The following is a 17,383-nucleotide window of genomic DNA, read 5'->3' as shown; positions in this document are numbered from 1 at the left end:
GGGGCATGGGACATCCCTGTCAGACCCTCCACTCCTTAGGAGTTGGAGGTAGGTCAAGGCCATTCATTGTAAGATAGGTTAAGGATGAGTTATGCAAGTTCTGGACAAATAAGAAAAATTAGATGTTGATAAAACGGTATTTCAAGATTTGAAACCAGGTCAATGGCCTTATAGGTGTCAAGGTTCAAAAGCAAAAAAGTGTCATGAGAGGTTGAAGAATTAATTGTTACTATAGCTGCAGACATTGCCCCACAAACACCATTAAATTGAGATCTTAAATTTCCCAAACCTATAATTTAAATGAGCTTATCGCTGTGAATTTCTAAAGTATAGGAATTCATCCGTTTGCTGCATTTAACAAGAGTGAGATTACAGATTTTGTAAACTGCAAGCACACAGCAAGAGTAAAAAACATACTTCCACTGGTGAATTAACCAGAGTTTATTAAATATTTTTAGAAACTCTGTAGGAGCAAGTTCCAAAATGGCTGAGCCAATGTTCATTAATGTTGACACTACCAGGACAAGTCTAATATTGAACCTATTATTTCACATAAAATGGTAATAGGATGATACCATATGGTGAATATTTTATATACCTGCCATTTTCATGCATCTTACAAGTTAATTGATGAATAAGGTACATAAAGAAAAAAAAAGAAATCACAACTAAACAAGTACAAAAAAACAAGCATAGAGCCAACATACCAATGTCATCCTCAGGAGGATAGGTTGGTTGTTTTGCAGGTGTTGTACGGTTAGGCTTGGCTGTTGAAGGAACCACTGGTAACAGAACACTTCCTTTTTAAGAAATTGATAATTCAGTTATTAATTTCAATTGTAAATATGTTATTTATGGGTATCTGGATAAAATAGTTCTGAAACACTTCAAAGTGTCCAAGGAAACAAAACAGAAATTTGTAAAATAATCTATTCTCTATGTGCCATGTATTCTACTGGCAGGGCTATGGGTTAAATCTGTAGCTTTATAGATTATTTGTAATTACTTAAAACACAATCCTAACTATGCATAAGAAAGACAGCAGAATAATTAAATGCAAAGACTACACACTTTTCTATCTACCATATGTTGCCTATTGTACTGTAATATAGAGCTTGGTTGCTTCTTCTAAGTGTTGCTTCTAAGTGTCTGTGTGGTTGGAGATATTCTGGAGAGTTTTACAGAAGCTTCAACTGTCTAAGAGTTGTGCTAAGAGTTATTTTTTACTGTTACAGGTAAGATTCATCTGTAGGAAAAGGTTACTGACTGCACAAGGTTTGATTTCCTGTTGGTAATTATAAGGCATTTGATTGGATTAGGTAGCTACTTGCTATTGATTGCTATTTAAATTAGCTATTGTTTGCTAATAAGCAGAGGCCTACCCAGGTGTTAAACATTCCTAGTGGGAGGTGATTTTAGGAGTATATAAGGGCTGTTGTCATTAGCTTGGCTAATAGAGCTTGGTTGCTTCTTCTAAGTGTTGCTTCTAAGTGTCTGTGTGGTTGGAGATATTCTGGAGAGTTTTACAGAAGCTTCAACTGTCTAAGAGTTGTGCTAAGAGTTATTTTTTACTGTTACAGGTAAGATTCATCTGTAGGAAAAGGTTACTGACTGCACAAGGTTTGATTTCCTGTTGGTAATTATAAGGCATTTGATTGGATTAGGTAGCTACTTGCTATTGATTGCTATTTAAATTAGCTATTGTTTGCTAATAAGCAGAGGCCTACCCAGGTGTTAAACATTCCTAGTGGGAGGTGATTTTAGGAGTATATAAGGGCTGTTGTCATTAGCTTGGCTAATAGAGCTTGGTTGCTTCTTCTAAGTGTTGCTTCTAAGTGTCTGTGGTTGTAGATATTCTGGAGAGTTTTACAGAAGCTTCAGCTGTCTAAGAGTTGTGCTAAGAGTTATTTTTTACTGTTACAGGTAAGATTCATCTGTAGGAAAAGGTTACTGACTGCACAAGGTTTGGTTTCCTGTTGGTAATTATAAGGCATTTGATTGGATTAGGTAGCTACTTGCTATTGATTGCTATTTAAATTAGCTATTGTTTGCTAATAAGCAGAGGCCTACCCAGGTGTTAAACATTCCTAGTGGGAGGTGATTTTAGGAGTATATAAGGGCTGTTGTCATTAGCTTGGCTAATAGAGCTTGGTTGCTTCTTCTAAGTTTTGCTTCTAAGTGTCTGTGGTTGGAGATATTCTGGAGATAACCTGGAGGTAATCCGAGGTATTCAGGAGGATAAATAAAAAGTTAAGGTTTGTTTGATTTAAATTATTCACCTCATTGGAATGGCAGACTTAGTTCAGTGTAATAGTTGCTTTGCATTTGTTTCACGTTCCACTTTTTGGAGGTTTGGTTGTTGTCTAATCTGTAGACAGTTCTCTATTTTGCGGCAGGAGATTGTATTTTTGAAGTCTGAGATTTGTAAATTATCTGGTAAACAAACTCAGGCTGGAACTGCTGCAAAGCCACTGCCGCAGAGACATACTAGGAATGGCAGATGGATTACTGTAGGATCTGGTAGACTTGGAGTTGTGGATAAAAGGCATATTGCACAGTCTGTTGATCTACATAATTCATTTTCTGCACTTTCAGAGTGTAGTGGTGTCGTGGAGAGAGGCACTGAGGCTAGTGGTGTCGTGGAGAGAGGCACTGAGGCTAGTGGTGTTGTGCAGAGAGGCACTGAGGCTAGTGGTGTTGTGCAGAGAGGCACTGAGGCTAGTGGTGTTGTGCAGAGAGGCACTGAGGCTAGTGGTGTTGTGCAGAGAGGCACTGAGGCTAGTGGTGTTGTGCAGAGAGGCACTGAGGCTAGTGGTGTTGTGCAGAGAGGCACTGAGGCTAGTGGTGTTGTGCAGAGAGGCACTGAGGCTAGTGGTGTTGTGCAGAGAGGCACTGAGGCTAGTGGTGTTGTGCAGAGAGGCACTGAGGCTAGTGGTGTTGTGCAGAGAGGCACTGAGGCTAGTGGTGTTGTGCAGAGAGGCACTGAGGCTAGTGGTATTGTGCAGAGAGGCACTGAGGCTAGTGGTGTTGTGCAGAGAGGCACTGAGGCTAGTGGTGTTGTGCAGAGAGGCACTGAGGCTAGTGGTGTTGTGCAGAGAGGCACTGAGGCTAGTGGTGTTGTGCAGAGAGGCACTGAGGCTAGTGGTGTTGTGCAGAGAGGCACTGAGGCTAGTGGTGTTGTGCAGAGAGGCACTGAGGCTAGTGGTGTTGTGCAGAGAGGCTTGAAGACTATGGTGAGGCCTAATAGAAAGCAGTTGTTGGTGGGGGATTCCATCATAAGAGGTGTGGAGATGGACAATGGTGGTCTTGTGAGGTGTCTTCCCGGAGCTACTGCTCACAGAGACAGGAGACGTATCTGTAATATTGTTAAGCAAGCAAAGCAGGAAGGGGAATTGGATGTACTTGTCCATTTAGGGACAAATGACTTGGCTTGCAATGAGGTTTCAGAGGTTAAGGAAGTTTTTAGTGTTTTTGCCAATGATATACGGCAGGTTGCTTCCACATTGTCATTCTCTGAAGTTCTGCCTGTGCATAACACTCAGAATGACAGGCGGATGCGTATTAGGGACTTTAACTTGTGGCTTGGTGTATGGTGTCGGGAGCAAGGATTTGGCTTTATTGCTCATGGTAGCTCTGTTTGGAATGGAAATAAACTGTACAAAAAAGATGGTTTGCATCTTTCTCAAAAGGGAACAAATGTTCTCAGTGAGCAGTTCAGAGGTTTTGTTAGGATGTATTTAAACTAGGAGGGGGGGGGCAAAAGGGTGATAAAACATCAATCCAATTGTCCCCCAAAACAAGGACAGAAGGTGCCTGTAGCAAGTGTGTTAAAAAATGATAAGCTTAGAGTCATGTCTACAAATGCTCGCAGTTTAGGGAATAAGATCCATGAACTTGTGGCAATAATGGCAACTGATAGTGTAGATTTAGTCGCTGTTACTGAGACATGGTATAATGAGAAAAATGACTGGGACATAGCAATACCAGGGTACTCTTTATATAGAAAAGACAGGGAAGGCAAGAAAGGGGGAGGGGTGGCCCTGTATGTAAAGAATAGCATAAAATCTAGCCTAATAAAGGTTAGTGAGGCGAACATAGAGTCAGTTTGGGTTACGTTAGAATTTGGTAATCACACAGTAACTCGTGTAGGTGTGATTTATAGGCCCCCAGGACAAATTGAAGATTTAGATAATCTACTAGTTGAAGAAATAGCTAAAATGACAATGAAGGGGGAAGTTATCATCATGGGTGACTTTAATCTTCCTGATGTAAATTGGAAAACAAAAATAGCTACTTGTGCCAGGAGCACACATATTCTAAACTCCCTACTGGGATTGTCTCTAAAACAAGTCGTTGAGGAGCCAACTCGTAAAGAGGCCATACTAGATTTAGTGTTAACAAATGGAGATTTGGTATCAGATATTACTGTAGGTGAAAGTTTAGGATCCAGTGATCATCAGTCAGTGTGGTTTAATATAAGAACAGTGACCGAGTCACACCACACAAAAACAAAAGTTTTAGACTTTAGAAAAACAGACTTTTCCAAAATTAGAATATGTGTAAAGGAGTCATTATCAGACTGGAGCAATTTAAATGGAGTCCAAAAGAAATGGGATTATTTAAAAGTTGCACTACTGAACGCAACAGAAAATTGCATTAGGCTTGTCAGTAAAAGCAAAAAATTCAAGAAACCACTGTGGTACTCCACAGATGTAGCCAAAATAGTAAAAAACAAAAAGTTAGCATTTAGTAATTATAAAAAAAACCAGAGTGAGGAAGACAGAATGACCTATAAGATTAGGCAGAAAGAGGCTAAGCAAGTTATAAGAGCTTCCAAATCACACACAGAAGAGAAAATAGCACAGTCAGTAAAAAAGGGGGACAAAACCTTTTTTAGATACATAAATGAGAAAAGAAAAGTAAAACAAGGATTAGTTAGATTAAAAACAAAAGAAGGAAGGTATGTAGATGAGGATAAAGGTCTAGCTGACTGCCTCAATGAATATTTTTGTTCGGTATTTACAGATGAAAATGAAGGAAAGGGACCTCAGTTAAGAAAAAGGATAAATGAGTCATTTATTACACGTGAGTTTACAGAGGAAGAGGTTCTATTTCAACTGTCAAAAGTAAAGACAAATAAGTCAATGGGACCTGATGGAATACACCCAAAGCTATTAAAAGAGCTTAGTGGTGTACTAGCAAAACCATTAACAGATTTATTTAACCAATCATTGATAACAGGAGTAGTCCCAGAAGATTGGAAGTTAGCAAATGTTGTGCCCATTCACAAGAAAGGTAATAGGGAGGAGTCGGGCAACTATAGGCCAGTAAGCCTAACTTCAGTAGTGGGGAAAGTGATGGAAACCATGTTAAAGGATAGGATTGTTGAACATCTAAAAACACATGGATTTCAAGATCAGAGACAACATGGGTTTACTTCAGGGAGATCATGCCAAACTAATCTTATTGATTTTTTTGATTGGGTAACTAAAATTATAGATCAGGGTGGTGCAGTAGACATTGCTTACCTCGATTTCAGTAAGGCTTTTGACACTGTTGCACATAGAAGGCTTATCAACAAACTACAATCTTTGAGTTTGGATTCCAATATTGTTGAATGGGTAAGGCAGTGGCTGAGTGACAGGCAACAGAGGGTTGTAGTCAATGGAGTATATTCGAAGCTTGGGCTTGTCACCAGTGGGGTACCTCAGGGATCTGTACTTGGACCCATTCTCTTTAATATTTTTATTAGTGATATTGCAGAAGGTCTTGATGGTAAGGTGTGTCTTTTTGCGGATGATACTAAGATATGTAACAGGGTTGATGTTCCAGGAGGGATAAGCCAAATGGAAAATGATTTAGGTAAACTAGAAAAATGGTCAGAGTTGTGGCAACTGACATTTAATGTGGATAAGTGCAAGATAATGCATCTTGGACGTAAAAACCCAAGGGCAGAGTACAGAATATTTGATAGAGTCCTAACCTCAACATCTGAGGAAAGGGATTTAGGGGTGATTATTTCTGAGGACTTAAAGGTAGGCAGACAATGTAATAGAGCAGCAGGAAATGCTAGCAGAATGTTTGTTTGTATAGGGAGAGGTATTAGCAGTAGAAAGAGGGAAGTGCTCATGCCATTGTACAGAACACTGGTGAGACCTCACTTGGAGTACTGTACACAGTACTGGAGACCCTATCTTCAGAAGGATATTGATACCTTAGAGAGAGTTCAAAGAAGGGCTACTAAACTGGTTCATGGATTGCAGGATAAAACTTACCAGGAAAGGTTAAAGGATCTTAACATGTATAGCATGGAGGAAAGACGAGACAGGGGGGATATGATAGAAACATTTAAATACATAAAGGGAATCAACACAGTAAAGGAGGAGACTATATTTAAAAGAAGAAAAACTACCACAACAAGAGGACATAGTCTTAAATTAGAGGGACAAAGGTTTAAAAATAATATCAGGAAGTATTACTTTACTGAGAGGGTAGTGGATGCATGGAATAGCCTTCCAGCTGAAGTGGTAGAGGTTAACACAGTAAAGGAGTTTAAGCATGCGTGGGATAGGCATAAGGCTATCCTAACTATAAGATAAGGCCAGGGACTAATGAAAGTATTTAGAAAACTGGGCAGACTAGATGGGCCGAATGGTTCTTATCTGCCGTCACATTCTATGTTTCTATGTTTCTATGTAATATCATAGCAAGCTAAGAGCTAATTTAAAGGAAAACCGTTTAACTTACCTGGACCTCCTGGTCTACCTGTAACATTTGTAGGTGGAAATCTTCTTCGCACGCTTGTCGGTCGTACAGGAATAAGCGGCGCAGAAGACACTAGAGACATATATAAACATTATTATAGATTAAGTTGAAACTAAACTCCAGTAATGTAATAATATTTAACATGTAATATAAAGAAGTAGTTGTAAGATAAGTAGCCTTCCTTTTAAAATAATTTGTCCATTGTTTATGCTGATTCATAATAATTAGGAATTAGTAAAGCAAGCATATCCAAGGATTATTTTTGAATTAAATATCTCTAATAAAAATATAATATGTTAGTAGTATTTTGATACACCCCTTATGATAGTTAGGACATTCAGTATCTGCGGTGTTGGTGGCAAAGACATTCGGGCTTCAGGACAAACCTGCTCTACCATACTTGATCACATGGGAAGGAATAGCAGATTATGCAGTTTCCATGGAAACTGTGGTCAAGTGTCTGCTGCACTCTTTGCCGCAGACAAAATGTTTCTGCCATGGGTAGTATATCAAACACAAAGTAATTTTATAAAATATCTGTATGCCATAAAATTAATTAATTGAGGTAGACATAGCTCCATAGGCTGAAAAGAGACATGCATCCATCGAGTTCAGTCTTTCTCACATCTGCTTTTGCTGTTGATCCATTAGAAGGCAAAAAACCTGTTTATGGCACTTTCCAATTTTGTAACAAACTAGGAAAAAAATTCTTCTCGACCCCAGAATGGTAGTCAGATCTCTCATTGGATCAAGAAGCTGTTACCCCACATACAGACATGTAAGCAGTTATAGATAAAAAAAAAATCCTAGTCAGAAAATGGCAAGATGCACATACAAGGTCAATGCATAGCGTAATATAGAAAGAAAACTAAATCTATACAGCTAAGCAAATGATGGAGATTCAAGTCAGGAATCTAACCATCCATGAAAATAAATTAAAATACCAGCTCCTTTATTGGAGCATACAGTACAGACAGGCTGCTGCTGCTACTACTGCAAATATCACATATACCTGAGAATACTCTCTTTCCAGTATTGTTTGGTTCCATTGAAATATTTCTGCTAGCACCAAGAAGTTTAGTACTGTCAATGTACCTTCCACCTGACAAACAGACAAGCCAGACAAAACATATCATTAGATGGTTAATATGCACATATATTTTCTGCAAGTCAGTATGGGAGTCATGCTCACTTTGTTTCTTTTTGTTTGCTGGTATTCTGTTTATTAAAAAGAAATATGGAGTACAGAGATATAAAAGAGTAACACTGAGTAGAAGAATGCATACACATAACTAGCCACTCGCATATACATAACTTGCACATACCTCAATCTAATTAGCACCAATCATTTTTCAATACACAGACATACATAGACAGTGACACAAACAGACTTACAATAAAATGCACACTTACACACTCTGCCCATACTTTATGCTGGCCACTTTTCAATTGGTTCAGCTTGAAATCAGATTTCTGATGGGCAATTAATATCCTATGCTCTCTAGACTTGTCATCGCATGAATATTCTAATAACTTTCCTAGATGCAAATCCACATGTTGAAACGTTTCAGTTCTTCAGTTTAGTGGACATGTAAATTTATTACAACTGAAAGAATCCAAAATCAGCATATTTCTATTTTTTTTTTATCTGAAAACCAACATATGGCCTCTGACAGCTGGGCTACAACACTCAATATTATATTTCTTCTATTTCCGTGAGAATTAGATGTTTGTATAACTGTGTTTGGCAAAAAGTGTATAGGTTGCATAAGTTTAACGTAAATGTGTTAATCTGTTATTCTGTATAATTTGCCTTTTTACTCAGATCCACTTACAAATGACCTCTTTCGTGTTGATTTGAAGGGTTTGTCTTTAACATTTCATACATTTCTAAATATAGAAATACACTTGGTATGGTACCATTTAAAATCATCTGTAACAACACTTTGCTATTATTAGAATGAAATGATAATGACACAAACATATTCTTTCACTCAAAACAGAATGTCAGCGATCTAGAAATGATAAATACAGATGCACTGACAGGAAATAATGTATAAAGGGAATACAGTATAGTAATCTAGAAAAATGGAGTCAAAGTCAGTAACAGAGGACTATAAAAAATGTCTCAGTAGTTAGCACTCAGTAGATTTTTTTAATCTATGTGAAAATAATCTAAGAATCAATAATGAAGATGAGATTCTTTATACTCACTAGATAGGATTAGTACATTTTATCACTAAACAGAGATGAGGTAAATTAGTGAAGTAAAGTGTTGTGAAATCTAAGACATCTACAGGATGTATAAAGCAAAGTGTTCAAGGTACTATGTGCAGGTCCAGATTAAGAGCCCGTTGGGCCTATTGCTGACAATTATAATGGGCCTAATTACAGAATCTTATTGACAGAAAACACTAAAACAGTTATACCTCCCAAGCATAATGTATCTGGTGGAGTTGGTGCTGGAGGGAAACTCACTGGATATAGTTATCAGAAAACACATACCATGTGCTAATGTCTCCCTTTAATCTCCCAAGTAAATCCATAACTCCTAACAGCAGTGTCCAGTGAAGTAGGATGTCGGTGGGCAAGGTAAAAGGGTGGGTCACTGACGCAAATCACGTAATCCGAACTGCCCAATGAGACAGACATGCCCAAAAAGGGTGTGTGTCTGCCCAAAGATTGGAAGGCCAGTCAGACGTGAATGCATGTCAGGCTGTCTGCCAATCATGCAGGTTGGCCACACTATGCAGACAGCACCCTGAGTTTGGCATAAATGTATCTAATGATGCGCTCGCTCCACACTTTCCAAGGACAGAGAAAAGGAGGGTGTAGTGAGTGTAGAAGGGAATATGCCACAGTGTTAGAGAGAACGAAGCAGCAAGAGTATTTGAATAGTGCGTAAAGTTAGCTTTACCTTAATAATTCCATAGTCTGCCAGATCACACAAGTTTCCATACTTAAGCAAGAGCACGTGAAGAGTAGATCTTTTTTTTTAAATCAATGGACCTATTCCATGGGCATGGGCCTGGAGCTGCAGCTCCATCAGGCCCTATGTAAATCCGGCCCTGATTATGTGACAGCACTACAACAGAGTATGGATCCAGGGACATTTGCAATAATCTGCATATTTCCAATGGTAAAGTACCCCCCAAAAAACTGATCATCTTAACCGTTAAATATGGAAGAGTTTATTTTATTTTGAAGTGTAGCTTTAGATTGTTTGTGGAATTGCTCTTTTCAGAATTTACCTCCACACATTTTTAAGGGCATAGGTTTAACCTAATTTACTTGACACATAGCTAAAGTTCCAATAGGTGCTACCATGCTTCTACTATTCTTCTTCAGAATTGAATAGACAACATTATATCACTTCACTTAATGAAGTGTTTTTGGAGAATATATTTTGCTTCTGCAGCCTTGAGGAACTGTTTACATTTTGCAGTTCCCATGGCTAGTAGTTGGTCTCATTCAGACAGTTACTAGGAGCTTTGGACTAATGCAGATTCAATAAATTCATAGAAAAGCACTGGACTGGCAGGCTGTGGTCATACAGCGCATGCATCGTGTATCTAATTCAACAAAAGTCATCAGTCCTGATGACTTCATAGGTGGAGAATCAGGTTGCAGTGAGGAGTCTGTCTTAATACTGGAATAAAGATAAGTTTAAATTACATCTAAAACACATTTATAAACATACATGTTTTAAATATAAAAATTAGAAAAAAAGGGAACAGAGGATATGGGGTGCTGGAAGAAACCAGCTACCCAGACTCTGAAGTGGTTACAAGGGGTATAGGGGGCTTAACCCCGGGAAAATCGAAAAAGAAATGAAAGAATGGGCAGAACGACCACCAAACATAAAGCTATATGAAGGTGGGAGACTGCTCACTCAATGGTCTATACCCCTTTGAGTAATGGTACTAATAGAGAAAAAGGGGGGACACGAACAAAAAACAAAAAGTGAAAAATGGGGAAAAGACGTGTGTATTGAACCTTTAATAGAACAACATCTACAAATAGTAGTGAGATATAAAACTGGCTCCACCGGTAGCCAGAAGAGGATTCCCCTAATGGGGTGTATTCGTAAGTGAGGTAAGTACTCACAGATGCTGACTAGAACTAATGCAGTAAATAAGTGCTGAAGACCAGTGGTCTCTATTAGTGTTTTCTCTATAATGTTGTCTATTCAATTCTGAAGAAGAATAGTAGAAGCATGGTAGCACCTATTGGAACTTTAGCTATGTGTCAAGTAAATTAGGTTAAACCTATGCCCTTAAAAATGTGTGGAGGTAAATTCTGAAAAGAGCAATTCCACAAACAATGGTCAGGGCCTAAGGAAGGCAATGTGTGCCTGGCTAGGGTCTTTAAAGAAAATGAAGAAAAAACGAAGAAAATCATAAGAAAATTATAGTCTCGGAAGAGTAATAATGATACAAACAAAAACAACATCAATCTGCAAAACACATTATGCAGGATGTCTTGCTGTTAGCAAAAAAGTATAACGGCAAGCCCATGGCCCAGGGCTTCAGGTGGTAACCACTGCAGAATTATCTGGTGCGGCTCCCTGCGGAGTGAAGTGTGTAATATGCACCGGGTCCTATATCTGTGCTGCTGGAGGTTTCCCTTGAGGTTGTGGGTTAGATAGTGAGTCCTGAGGTATACCCAGAGTTCCCAGGATGGCAGCTGCTTTCTGTAGGTCAGTTACAGTATTGGTGACATCTCCCTGCAGAACTTGAAGGGCCTGTGGTGAACGCCACTTGTAACTGATGCCATGGCAACCTTTTACAGCCAGTAGGGCTGTACAAGGTTGCATGCTTCTCCTCCATTGTAGAGGGGTTCCCGATAGGTCAGCATAGAATATATTTTTTTTTTTTGTGTCAACTGATCCCAAAATATTTGGTTAGGGACACAATGGTCAGTAGGGTGGTAAAAGATCCACCCTGGCCTGTACCCTGGAATGCTGGATTGAAAGGTAAATAAAATACAACATAGACTATGGTTGTATTGAACTAGTATATTGAAATAGAAGAATCAAATAAATAAATAAATGATTTAACAGCTAAGTGAATTTCCTCTGAACCTTATGGTAGACCATAGATACTATTTCCCACTAATCGTATCAAAATTGGAATGTATCCAATGGTTACAAAACTTTATTAGGTAAATTATTTAGAAAGGAAAAGCAAATGGATACAAATAAACAAAAATAGGGAGAAGTTGTTACTAAGTATAAATAGGCTAGTTCCTATCCATATTGACAATCCCAAAGAGGCAGCTGGATATATATGATGGCTTAAACAAACACAGATAGTAATTGCTGCTGAGATGGATTAACTGGATAGGCTAGTAAAAGGAAGGTTCACTAAATGGTGAACTGATAGTAATATCATAGAACCACTGCAATAGAAATAGAGGGCAAAAAATGTACTGTACAAAATATTCTACAGTAGAGATAAATGTGATATACAATTTGATCACTATAGGAACATAAATCAATATAAGTGTCCTTTGCAACTGACCAACAATCATATGTTGTATCATGGAGATGGAGAAAATGTAAGGTTATAAACAATCTCTAACAACAGTCCTAGAGTCCTAACGGTATTAAAAGTAATTGCTTATGTCTCCTGAAAAAGACCTTCATAGATGTTCTATGCTAGAAATTCATCAAATTATATAGGCTCTTTCCTATAGTTCCCAAATGGCTTGGGGATATTACCTACATCTCCGAGAAAACACCTTTGTGGCTGTTCTATGCTAAACCCAGCCCAGGCTAGATGGGAGCCCTCTATAAAGGTCTACCTCAAGTAACAGAAAAAAGAGGCTTCTCCTAAACCTCAAAAGAGTGCATAGTGCTCTAAGTACTCAGCAAATGTGATATTAAAATCCCCAACACATAACCCGACGCGTGTTTCGGTGCAAACAGCGGCACCTTCCTCAAGTTTAGAGGAAATTCACTTAGCTGTAAATCATTTATTTATATATTTGATTCTTCTATTTCAATATACCAGTTCAATACAACCAGCATAGAATGATAACTTCATGTTTTCGAAGATGTATGTTGCAGTCCCTTTAAGCACAGCCATCACCGCCATCTTATCAGCTTTATTGCGGAATTTCACCACTAGGTCTCTTGGTGCAGCCTCCGGTGCCCTCCGGGTCTTTGGGATTTGAAAGACCTCATCAAACGCTCTGGCTCTGGCATGTTTGTGTGTAAGCAGGGCCTCCACCAGCCTCCGCAGTAGATGTGGAAGCTCGGCTTCTGGGGTCTCCTCAGGGACGCCTTGGACCTTAAGGTTATTGCGTCTCTGTAGATCCTCAAGTGTGGCAAAGCATTTATCAGATAGGTCGTCCTGCTTCTTGAGTTGGCTGACTTCTATTTGAAGCTCAGAAATAGCTTGAGTTTGAGTCTCTATTAAGGGCCTCCACCATGCTCAGGCATTCTACCAGCCTGTGAGGTCTGTGCGGAGCAGCGCCATGACTGCCTGTATAGGCTACTGGAGGTTGGCCAGCATAGCTTTAAGTAATGTTGCCATCACTTGATCAGACTCTCCAGTTGCCAGAGTCTTCTTAGGCTGCAGCAAAGGTGGCAGGTCCTGTCTGCCTACTTCAGGGCCCAGATTCTCGGAGGAGTCTGAAAAGTCCACAATATTGTCAGCCATCTTGGGACCGCATGCGCCATGGGCCTGCCTGAGAAGTTTGTCATGTTCATGCCGGGCTTGGGTTTGTCTGGCTTCTGCTTCTTAGTTTAATGCCCGATGGTATGTTTGGCCATGTTGGGCGCTGTTTCTGAAGGATAGTTCAGGGAATAATCGCCATTTTATACCGTGTGAGCACTGAGCTCATCGATCGTGCGTCCGGCCAGTTCTCTTGCTAAGCTCTGCCCCCCTTCAATAGCATTTTTTACCTACATTTTGCAACTGAAATGGCAAATATTTTATTGTTAAATGACCTTTACCAGCACACTACCTTGGTAAAAGGGCACACTGAATGTAGGGCAGGAGATCCTCACATTGTGCATTGAGAAACTGTAGATTTTATTGGCACAAGCAATCATGAATTAAACACAACTTAACATAGTTGTGCTTATAAGTAAATAACAATAATGGTAAATAGGGAAAACATGTCAATGTTAACAATTCAATTTTTTGATTACATTGCCCTAGCACAAAATGTAATTTGTAGGAATCAGAACATAGTATAACCATAAAATCCACTAATCATCACTTTTCCAGTTAAATGCCAAACCGTTATTTGTTACTAATATCTACAAACAAAGCCTGACATTTAATACATGCCATTTTCTTCTGTGTATGCTTTCTTGACATTGTGTAGACATTCTTGTCATACTGCTGGAAGCAGTAAATGGTAAATGGTGGTCTAAAAGGGCACAGGTTATGTTTCAATTATAGGATAATAATATAACACCTGCGAGAAAATTGTTTGCTTTTTCTGTATCCAGAAATGGCCTGTTATGAAATATATGGTATATGAAGAATATATTTTGCTTTTAAGAAATGTATTGTTTTGGCACTCTTGTACAGAGCCATACAGGTGATAAGTTCAAATGTAATAATATTACTGTATCCCTCTCTTTGTGAAGAATTGACAATAGTGCAAATTTATTTCCTTATTTGAACAAATGGGAAAAAAATTTAAGTTAGCACATTTTCCAGCTATGCCATTTTGATCTAAAACTGACTATTTCTTTATCACTATACCCCAATTCCTGGTTTAGTGAATAGATCCTTAAATGGATACTCTAAGCACCATAAGCACTACAAATGATTGTAGTGGTTATGGTGCAAAGAATTGTTGCACACTTTTTCATTAGCTGATTCTAACCAGAGGGACTAGGTTGCATGCAATAGGAGAGCGCCAACTTTTGTCAAACTACTTGAACATGGTTAGATACTTAACTAGGAGACAGTGCCCAAAGACTCTTTGCACCATACTCATACAATGAGCTGTACCACTTATCATGCTTAGGGGCTTATTTAATTTAGGTGACCTGCCCCCTGTACTCCCAACTTAACATTGTAACTCAAGGTGGACGGATAATACAGAAATGGCTACAGAGGCAGGGCCAGTTTGGCACGTGCCAGGAGAGTGCTGTTTTTTTGGTCAATTTGCTAATTTTGACACAAACTTAGGAGACAGTGCCCAAATCGATTTAAGCCATTCTTAATGATTAGAGCGAATTTATTTAATTTATTAACCTCTGAATTGAACAAGACAACCTCTAAATCATCTTGAATTAGCCCAAAACTGGGTATAATTGTGGTCTTTTTGGGGCATGATGATAACGTATTGCAGTGAACAAATTACACCAAGAACATTAAACTGTATGCTATATCCAGCTCAGAGCCATGCAAAAGTTCAAATCATGAGGGTTTTACCTATATACAAAGAAATGAAACATACATATGTAGGGTAAAGGACGTTAATGTCTTCTATTAACGTACACTGATAAATTATGCCTAACTGTAATATCAATAATTAAATACAAGGTGGTAATCTAGGCATGTGGAAGACAGATGGAAACCAGTAAAAAGTCTATAAACTGAGCTCAGGCTTGCCAACAAGAGCAATGTTAGAATACAGGCAGAGGTTTCTGTAAAGCGTGAAACGTTATAAATGCACACCATGAAACACGCTCTCAAGATCTTAGAAGGGAGCAACCGGCATTGATTGCTAGCAGGAAGATGCACCTGACAGGATACAGACAGGGAAAGTGATAAAATGGTATACCAGAAGAATGAGGTCAATAAACAGCTGAGAAAGGTTTGATGTTCTCTATTCTGAGCTATGGAAGATTAATGAGCAGATGCAGTATAGTAACATTCCTGCTGGGAATATTAAAGGTGTATCATTAAATGTCATGGCAACCCAAACAGAATATCAGCTATGTGAGCAAAAAAAATTATAAATTAAAATAAAAATAATAACATTTTTATTTTAAAGCCAATTGTAATTTAAAGCTATGCAATTTCAGATTTTAACATTTACCTTAATGAGATTTAGCATTTCTGTGTACAGTATTTTATGGCACATGGACTAATTAAAGGATCACTCCAAACACTATATCTTCAATGGATACTTTTCCATTTTCATGTATGTAGGGGTTTTCTGATTATGTGAAAATTAATTTAGCATCGGACACTTTATTTTGGCCCATTAAATAGGTGTTTTTGTTCTTTCAGCTTGTCTTAGCTTGTACGTAAGACAAGCTAAGACAACTGAAATGAAAACATTTCATTTTAAAAATCTTTGCACTCTTACACATGGCTGGTGCAAGGATTTCTTCCGCCCTAGGCAAAGATTCATTTTGCCGCCCCCTCATGTCCCTCACTCACTGACAGACACACACTGGCAGACACACACACACTCGCTGACAGGCACACAGACAGACACTCACTGACAGACACACACACACAAACAGAAACTCACTGACAGACATACACTCACTGACAGACACACAGACACTCACTGACAGATATACACTCATTCACTGACAGACACACACTCACTCACTGACAGACACACACATGCACACACACACTCACTGACAGACATACACTCATTCACTGACAGACACTCACTGACATACATACACTCACTCACTGACTGACACACACACAGACAATCACACACTCACACACTCACTGACAGACGCACACACACAGACATACACATTCACTGACAGAAATACGCTCACTCACTGACAGAAACACACAGAGTGGGGAAGTTCCTCACTACTCCAGTGCGCTGTTTAGTATGCCGTGGCCAGAATGACGTCATATTCCGGCTCCTGGCATCACAGAGGGGGCGTGAGGGAGGAGTGGGGAGCTGCAAGAAGAGCCTCCCTTGCCGCCGCCTGCCTTCTCTCCTCTGGAATTTAACTATTTAACTGCAGAGCAGGCACCTGCCATCCAGGTAAGAGGGTGCCTGCTCTGCCATACTGAAGAACAGCTTTGGTGGCGCCCTAAGGTGGTCAAATTACTTCCTCCTTGGCCTCCTGTGACAGGGCTCCTCTCGGCGCCCCCATTTTCGGGCACCTGGAGGATCGGCCCCAAAGAGCCGCTCGCCCAATGCTGCTGCCCAGGACAGGGGGAGCCCCCAGCAGGCCGGCGCCCTAGGCAAATGCCTAGTTTGCTTAACGGTTGCGCTGGCCCTGCTCTTACAGTATTTTGGTACGTTGGCTGTCAGCTCAGAACCAACTGACAGCACACGGTCTAGCTATAATATATATTATACACATTACCCTTCGGATTCCGAGATAATCACCATGGCTGAATATATGCAGTACAAAATACAAAATAAAAAACAATCTAAAAGGTATGCTATGCTAAACTAATGGAAAAAAGGATGTGTGCATAAACCTTCCGTTGTATTGCATCACATTTTCATAATTTTGTAGGGATTACCTTTTTTAGTGCCCGTTTAAATTGCTGCAACACCTCTAGCATTGTCTTATTTCTAAAGAACAAAGAAACATCAAAAAGAAAGAACAGAAGTCTTTCATTTCATTCACTGCACATGTTTTCTCACTATCTGGCACCTACCACCAGTTTACATCAAACTCAATTATCCCATTCAGTTTGATCGCATTTAA

General features: G+C 39.2%; 1 protein-coding gene across 1 annotated transcript in view; it reads right to left on the bottom strand.

The window, feature by feature from the left end:
* The window catches only part of ABI3BP (ABI family member 3 binding protein), a 416,270-nt gene that overhangs the window by 78,003 nt on the left and 320,884 nt on the right, over positions 1-17,383 (bottom strand). The window contains exons 62-64 of the mRNA XM_063457646.1: positions 7,778-7,867; positions 6,748-6,837; positions 708-800 (exon numbers count right to left, since the gene is read on the bottom strand). Of these exons, the coding sequence (XP_063313716.1) occupies positions 708-800; positions 6,748-6,837; positions 7,778-7,867 (273 nt within the window). The remainder of the gene's footprint in view (positions 1-707; positions 801-6,747; positions 6,838-7,777; positions 7,868-17,383) is intronic.

The sequence above is a fragment of the Pelobates fuscus genome, chromosome 1 (assembly GCF_036172605.1).
Source record: "Pelobates fuscus isolate aPelFus1 chromosome 1, aPelFus1.pri, whole genome shotgun sequence".
Classification (NCBI taxonomy): domain Eukaryota; kingdom Metazoa; phylum Chordata; class Amphibia; order Anura; family Pelobatidae; genus Pelobates; species Pelobates fuscus.
The sequence above is the reverse complement of the archived record's forward strand: the minus strand, read 5'-3'. Positions and strand labels throughout refer to the sequence as shown.